This window comes from Etheostoma spectabile, unplaced genomic scaffold, assembly GCF_008692095.1.
Source record: "Etheostoma spectabile isolate EspeVRDwgs_2016 unplaced genomic scaffold, UIUC_Espe_1.0 scaffold50, whole genome shotgun sequence".
Classification (NCBI taxonomy): domain Eukaryota; kingdom Metazoa; phylum Chordata; class Actinopteri; order Perciformes; family Percidae; genus Etheostoma; species Etheostoma spectabile.
The window spans coordinates 57526-66101 of record NW_022605620.1 but is presented as its reverse complement, the minus strand read 5'-3'; the positions used below and the strand labels follow the sequence as shown (position 1 = coordinate 66101).

Here is an 8576-nt window from a genome sequence, read left to right as displayed (position 1 = left end):
TAATGTGGTGTGTGTGTGTGTGTGTATGTGTGGTGTGTGTTTTATGTGTGTGGGTGTGTGTGTAATGTGTGTGTATGATGTGTGTGTGTGTGTGTGTGTGTGTATATATGTGTGTGTGTGTTTGTGAATGTGTGTTGTAAATTTGTGTATATGTTGTGTATCTATGTGTGAGTGTGTATAATGTGTGTGTTAATATGTGTTGTGTGAGTGTGTATAATGTGTGAGTGGGTATATTGTGTGGTGGTGTGTGTGGTGTGTATGTGTGTGTGTGTGATAATGTGTGTGGTGGTGTTGTGTGTGTGTTGTGTGTGTGTGATTGTGTGTATATATTGTTGTGTGTGTATTATATGTGTTTGTGTGTGTTGTGTGTTGTGTGTGTGTGGTGTTATAAAGTTTGATGGTGGGTAAATTTGACTCATTTTGAAGAAAAGAAAAAAGTGTCTTTAAACCAAATTTTCAGAAATAACGCGGCTTGTTCCACACGACGTTCTTCACGAGTAAAGTGAAGAACGTCCCACTGCTTTCTTTAAATGTGGTTGTTTAACCCTCATATTGGCCCCGGGTCACATTTGACCCGTTTTCAGTTATTTCTTCTTTTTTTTTTTTTGGGCCTTCGACAATAATCACTGGAAATGTCAACAATAAAAAAAAAAAAAACATCAAACAATTTGGCAAAAACATCACAAAAAAAAAGCATCCACCACATTGAAAAAGTGACAAAAATGTCGGAAAAAAACGATAGTAATGTTGAAAAGGACTTCATTTGGTTTTAATTTATTTTACTCTTTTATTTCTTTATTTGTTTTGCTTTTTTTTTATACAAAAAGCTTTATTGAAGGTTTTTACAAATTACATGTTATAACATACATTAGAGAGCAAAAGAAGATAAAGACGACAAACTACGAATTACAAAAACATGACAGTTCACATTATAAAGTGCAGGGAGCGGTTAAAGTGCATGTGTTAAAGTGCATGTGTTAAAGTGCATGTGCTAAAGTGCATGTGCTAAAGTGCATGTGCTAAAGTGCATGTGTTAAAGTGCATGTGTTAAAGTGCATGTGCTAAAGTGCATGTGCTAAAGTGCATGTGCTAAAGTGCATGTGTTAAAGTGCATGTGCTAAAGTGCATGTGTTAAAGTGCATGTGTTAAAGTGCAGTGTTAAATGCATGCTAAAGTGCATGTTTAAAGTGCATGTGCTAAATTGCATGTGTTAAAGTGCAATGTGCTAAAGTGCATTGCTAAAGTGCCTGTGTTAAAGTGCATTGTAAAGTGCATTCAAAGTGCATGTGCTAAGGCATGTGTTAAAGTGCATGTGTAAAGTGATGCATGCTTCTAAGGGCATGTGCAAGTGCATGTGTAAGAGTGCATGGTAAGGCATGTGCTAAATGCATGTGTAAAGTGCATGTGTAAAGTGCATGTGCTAAAGTCATGTGAAGTTGCAGTAAAACAGTGAACATAACAGACCAAACGTGCAAAGAGTGCAAAACTTAAAATATAATACCAGGTAGGGATGATTTTGTCTATTTTTTCCTTCTTCTTAACTCAGTGATGACTTGTTTAAAACGTCTCGCTGGGTTATGAACGTCTGTTGAATCGTCATAACACACTGTCCCCCACAGTTTTAAGACGCACAATACATATTATATATAATATAATGCAAAAGTTCTTTGTCTTTTTTTTCACCACACTCTGGTCCATTATACATACTACACTTTATAATTCACATTAATTTCACACACCACACACTTTCACTTGATCCCCAGACTTCCTGAGCTCTGAAACAGTCCATTTATTTCTTAAATGGACTGTTTTTATTTATTATTTGTTTTGCGTGTCGAGGCAACTAATGTAAAATTGTAGTAAAAGTAATAAATGATTAAATGGTACCTGTTTCGCAGGTATTTGAAGCGTCTACAACAAGCCCGCATGCTTCATTTCCTCACAGCTCTGGTGAGTATACGACGACTAGGAAAACCTTTATTCTGTTATGAACCACATGCATAAGACACTGAAGCGTCCCTGTGTTCCTGTTCTGGTTTCAGGGCTCCACCTGCACGTGAGGTGAAAAACGGAGCGTCGTACGAGGAATCTTCAAGACTTAAGCTCACAGTTAAAATCCTCCTTACCTTTAAGGCTCTAAAAGAGACTCCAGATCCAGTATTAGGACCACTAGGTCTATTAAACGAGACTTCGATCCAGTATTAGGACCACTAAGTTCTATATAAGAGACTTCAGATCCAGTATTGGGACCACTAAGGACTATAAAAAGAGACCTTCAGATACAGTATTAGGGACCACTAAGGTCTAATAAAAAGAGACTTCAGATACAGTATTAGGGCCACTAAGGTCTATATAAAGAGACTTCAGATCCAGTATTGAGGACCCACTAAGGTCTATATAAAAGAGGACTTCAGATACAGTATTAGGGGACCACTAAGGTCATATGAAAGAGACTTCAGATACAGTATTAGGGACCACTAAGTCTCTATAAAAGAGACTTCAATACAGTATTAGGACCACTAAGTCTGATAAAAAGCCTCCAAAGAGACCATGTCCATGGGACCTTTAAGTTACAGGACACACTATTCCCTTTTAGCACAAGCGTAGTTTCCAGTGAGACGACCTGTAGGGGGAGTTTACATAGTGTGGCTTTAATATGAAATAAAACCGAAAAAGGCAGGAATCTCTATATTTGAGACACCGAAACCCGCATTTTTCCTGATATTTCTGCATACAAAACTACTTTCAAAATTGATCAATTTATTAAAATGTTGCGATTTGTTTTCCCTGTTGATGCGACTAGTTGATTAGTTGTTAATCGCTGCAGCTCTACTCTGAATCCTTCACTTTTTGCCGAAGGTTCACTCGTCATCGCAACTCAAACGGCGCAATAACACTCAGAATTATTTGTGTTATTTGTGAGAAAATATAACAGAAAACTGCACTTTAAGGTGTTTTTTCAGGGTTTCTGCAGGCTCTTAAAGTCTTTAATTTGTTAAAGTGTTGTGTTCTAGGTTTTTAATAATTTTAAACAGGTCTTAATTGTCCTACGTCCATGCAACGCTACCTCTAATTCTCAGGTTTTTTAAATGTTGTAGTTCTTTCACGGTGTTACGACTACAAATGAGACCAACATGCAACTTATATTGCAGCCAATCAGCATTCGTGTTATAGGTTCAAGTCTCTTTCTGATTGTACCTCAGACTTAAAATATGGATTTTATTCTCTGCTTTGGCGAAGCAATACTGAAAAACTGAATTTAGAGCTTAGTTGATGTTGTGATGAAGGTCTTAAATATGATTATAAGGGTCTTAAAAAGGTCTTAAATGTTATCTTATTTTATTTATATTAAATTCAGTGTTCAATTATTAAAGAGTTTCAGTATTCTGATAAAACAACTTGCTCGTTGAGATGAAAACAAATGAAAGGAAATCATTTCCAACTTTCTTTTATTGAACAATTGAACACCTGAATTTATATATAAACTAAATACATTAAAGACCTTTTAAGACCCGTATAATCATATTTAAGACCTTCATCACAACTCACTAGCCTAATTCAGTTTAACTTCAGTATTGCGTTCGCCAAGCAAGAATAGAAATCCATATTTCAAGTCTGAGGACAATCGAAAGAGACTTGAACCTATACCACGAGCTGAGTGGCTGCAATATAAGTGCATGTTTGGGTCTGCATTTGTAGTCGTAACCGCGAAAACACAACATTTAAAAAAAAAACTGAGATTAGAGTGACGTTTGCATGGACGTAGACGAATTAGACCTGCTTTTAAAATTAGTAAAACCTAAACACAACACTTTAACAAAATTAATGACCTTAGAGACCTGCCAGAACCCTGAAAAACTCTGTTTTACGTTCCAGGAGTTAATCTTTTAATTAGCATTTTCCACATATAGTGTTTTTGTAACCTCCATGCATCTGAAAAAACTTCCAAAATTTCTCTTGTGGTTTTCATCAGTGCGAGCTGGCGTGACGCTGTCCATAACAGAGCGATGGAGACGGAGAGGAGGAGATGAGGACGATGAGGAGAGAGAGGATGAACGCCAGTCCCTCTCCTCCTAGTTGAGGACATCACTGACAACCATGATCTTCGCCCGCTCCGCCTGGTGACCAGACCTGCGCGACCGTCGACTAACTTCGCCCGTCAAAGGGTAAACGACTCCGGGACTCACGCCACGCTCCCCCCCAACTCGAAAGAGACCAAAAATCTGTCCGCTGCTCATTAATCTGCACAGAGACACAAAGGGGGACAAAAGATGTTCAATTACAGCTGCACTCTGGTGTGGGTGTGTGTGTGTGTTGTGTGTGTGTCTGTGTGTGTGTGTGTGGTGCTGTTTGTTACTGTGTGTCCGTGTGTCCTGTGTGTCTGTTGTGCTGTGTGTCGTGTGTGTGTGTTGTGTGTGTTTTTGCAGACACGTTTACCGACACTCCTCCAGCTATCGTCTCGGTGAACGGGGACCCACGGAAAGGTTCTGCAAGCGTGGTGACTGGAACGATCGGAAAACTCGAGCTTGAGGCGGACACAGGGAGGGAGCAAACGCACACACGCCACAAACACACAACACACACACACACAGAACTCACTCCTCAATCACATCACTCACTTGACACACTCCCCACACACACATACACACACAACAGACCACACTGCCCTCGTTCTTTTGCTATTTTAACCAGGGGGTGGTATACGTTACCCCTGTATTTTACATAGGGGGGTGTTACTTATTGCCCCTGTATTTGTAAACATAGGGGGGTGTATACTTATGCCCTCTGTTTAACATAGGGGGTGTATACTTAGCCCTGTATTTAACATAGGGTGGTGTATACTTATGCCCCTGTATTTTTAACATAGGGGGGGTTTATAATATGCCCCGTAATTTTAACAAGGGGGTCCGACCCGATTTACAGGGTGGATACTTATGCCCCCTGTATTTTATAGGGTCTAGTGTTCGAGGGGTGTATACTTATGCCCCTGTATATTTAACTAGGGGTGTGTAATCTTACCCTTATTTCTCCCATAGTGATTTCTGTATTTACATAGGGGGTGTATCCTTTGCCCCCTGTTTTTAACATAGGGGGGTTTATACTTATGCCCCCGTATTTTACCTAGGGGTGGACTACTTATCCCCTGTATTTTAACCTAGGGGGTGTATACTTATTCCACCTGTATTTTAACATAGGGGATTATGCCCTGTTTTTACATGATGTCTATATGTCCCCCTGATTTTATGAAGAACATTTATTTATTTATGATATATTATCATTCATCACAAGAAACGTGTTGTGTCCTTAAAGGTTGGTTTTCTTAAGGTTTTTTGATTAAGGCATCAAGATCAATTCCAAAAGATGTTTTTTTTTATTTCATCTTTTTGAATCAACTTAACAGAACTTATGAGCACCACCTGTATATCAATGTTAGATAGAAGAATGAGAGAGAGAGAAGATAGCATCTAGATTAGTTACTAGCGCCCACCCTGGTGTGATGGCTGGCATCAGCAGATCTTGTATCAGCTGCATGCTTCAGATGTCCGCCTGCTGTTACCATGAGCAACGAGGGTTGCATCAGACCGCTGTGGGGAGACCGTTCCTCCTCCCGCGCTGCGTCCGTTGTGACCATCGCTACAGTGGAGATGCGGCCGGTCGCTTTCTCAGCTTCGTGTCTTGTTTTGTTTTCAGAGTCAAACGTGCTGGGACGCCAACGAGATGTTCAAGTTCAACGAGGAGGGTACGGCTCAGTCCACCTACGACTCCAGCCTCTCCATGTACACGTTATGTCCCACTCACCTCCACGGGTCATGGTTTCATATCCCGCGTCATGGGTTCATATCCAGGGGTCATGCAGTCCGTGGTCTGGGCATTATATCCATGGCAGTTCCCAGGGTTCATGGGTTCATATCCACGGGTTCGGGTTGCATATCCAGCGGGTTCTGTCACGTGTTCGTTCAATCCACGGGTCTAGGTCATCCCGGGTCTGGTCATCACGGTCAGTCACCTGGTCATGGTGTTCAATCCACCGGTTTCTGTGTTTCATATCCACGGGTTCATTACTTTCATATCCACGGTTCATGGGCTTTCTATCCACGGGGTCCATGGTGTCATATCCACGGGTTCTGGGCATGCGTTCATACTCCATTCGCGGTTCATGGTTCATATCCAACGTTTTCCTGGTTATTATATCCACGGGGTTTCATATCCCGTCAGGTCTTCCGGTCATACTTCACTATCAACGGGGTATTCATATCCCCGGGTTTGTTTCATTCCGGTCCACGGGTCAGTGGTTCTCATTCATTACTCATCCAGGGTCATGGTTCAATTATCCAACGGTTCATGGGATTCATATCCACGGGGTCATGTTGTCAGATCCACGGGGTCATGGGTTCATATCCACGTTTCATGGACGTTCATATCCAACGGGTGTTCCTGGTCTCATACCACGGGTTCATGGTTCATATCCACGGGTGCAGGGTTAGATCCAGGGCCATGGGTTCATATCGGTTCGGTTCTACAGTTCATGTCATATCCCCGGTTATGCGTTCATATCCCACTGGGTCATGATTCATATCCACGGGTTCATGGACTTCATATCCACGGTTCGATGGGTTTCATATTCCACGGGTTCTGACGTTCATATCCACGGGTTCATGGGTTCTATCCAGTTCGGGTTCATCCCACGGGGTCATGGTTCATTCCGTTCATGTGTTTCATACCACGGTTCAAAGGTTCATCATGTCAGGGTCTATAGTCATGTTATCCACGGTTCATGACTTCCCACGTATGCATACACGTTAGGTCTACACGGGTGGTTCATATCCACGGGGTATGGTCATTCCGGTCCATGCTTTACACAGGGTTCATTCTCCACGGTCATGTCATAATATGGTCAGATTTCATATCCACGGGGTCATATCACTGACGGCTCCAAACTTCCACAAAATCGACTTTTCCTACTTGGTTTATGGGGCCGAGCAGCAAGCGCATGGACCCTATGGTTTTTGTCTGTATTATTATTCATATTTTGTTATTATTATGTTGTTGTTATTATTGGAATCAGATTTATTGGCCACTATAGTTACATACACAGGAATTTGGACTTTGGTAGGTGTTAACTGTCATCTCTAATTCAACAATGACACATACATTAGCAAATAAATGGCTTTAATCAGCAGAATATTACCAATGATGCGGAGATGCAGTTTAGGCGAGTCATTTAACCCAATTCCTAACGAACATCTCAGCTTCCTTTTTTGGATTACCACCAGCCTGAGTATCATATGTGTGTCTCCTCGTCTTCTTCCCAGCAGCCCTTTGGAGAATGGGAATCCGAGGTGTTTTCGACAGCGGTGAAGCTCGATCCGCCCATTGCCAACGAGATCGAGGCAGCCGTGCAGACCGCCGCGCTGCGTCGCCTGGAGAACGACGATGGGCCGCAGCGAGTGGATGGACAAGTTACAAAGCTCGGTGGTCCGGGCAGAGGGAGGACCCGAGCCCCCGGTTCCCCGCCAGCGCCGGTAAGAGGGGCGCCAAACGGAGAAGGAGGACTAAATTGAGATGAGGTCAGAGTATAGCATTAAAAATCTGTGATTCATCTGATTTTTGTTCTCTTATCGACTCGACTGCATCTGACAAGAACTTCACACACTATTTCTGTCTGTTTGCCTTCAGGGTAACACTTTTAAAAATGATTATGAATAAAACTGTGAAGCAAAGTCCAGACATAGGCAAGGCAGCTCTACCTGAGAGCAGCATTTCAGTCACCTGGCGATTCAAAGGGCTTTACACACAAATCATTAAACAACAGTTAAAACACACACACACACACACACACACACACACACACACACACACATACATATATACACACATACATACACATACACATACACACACACACACACACACATACACACACACACACACTTAGAGGTTAAAACACTGTAATGTGTGCAATACTTAACTGCTACTATTATTATTATTATTATTATTATTACTTTTCACCATTGCAACACCTTATAATTATTATTAATTATGTAAATACTGTAGCTTAATATTCCTTTAACTATGCACATATCCACACTCCTTATTTTTCTTTATTTATATTTCTACTAATTGTGCAACTGCAACACAGACTTTCCCTTCGGGGACCAATACAGGATTTCTGATTCTAGTTCTGATTCTAGTTCTGATTCCGGTTTTGATTTCGGATCGGGAGGTGTCTGCTACCCCCCCAGCTGTAATGCCTAATACATAATTAATACCAGGTTTCGTGGTCTTGATGACCCCACCGAGCTGTCTGTGGGTTACTTACTAAGCTGCTTACGGGCGGGGACTGTGATGGCGGTTTCATTGTGCTCCTGGTCCTGCGGAGGGGAGAGGACATGTCAGCTAACAGCTAGCGGGTATCGAGTGCTCCTCCAGACAACAATACACCTTAAACAACACAACACACACGCGACGTTAACACTGACATGGCAAGGTTTGGCACGACTCGCACGAGCTAACACAACCTAGACTGTGTCTATGGAAGGAGAAGCGGGATAAGTGTTGTTCAGAATAGTAAAAAA

At 41.7% G+C, this 8576-nt stretch overlaps 1 protein-coding gene across 1 annotated transcript in view; it reads right to left on the bottom strand.

Annotated features, from left to right (window-relative positions):
• Window positions 1–8576, bottom strand: part of atxn2l (ataxin 2-like) — a gene marked incomplete in the record, with an annotated part of 39178 nt that overhangs the window by 30185 nt on the left and 417 nt on the right. Inside the window, 1 exon segment of the mRNA XM_032511868.1 lies at window positions 8321–8372. Within this exon segment, the coding sequence (XP_032367759.1) occupies window positions 8321–8372 (52 nt within the window).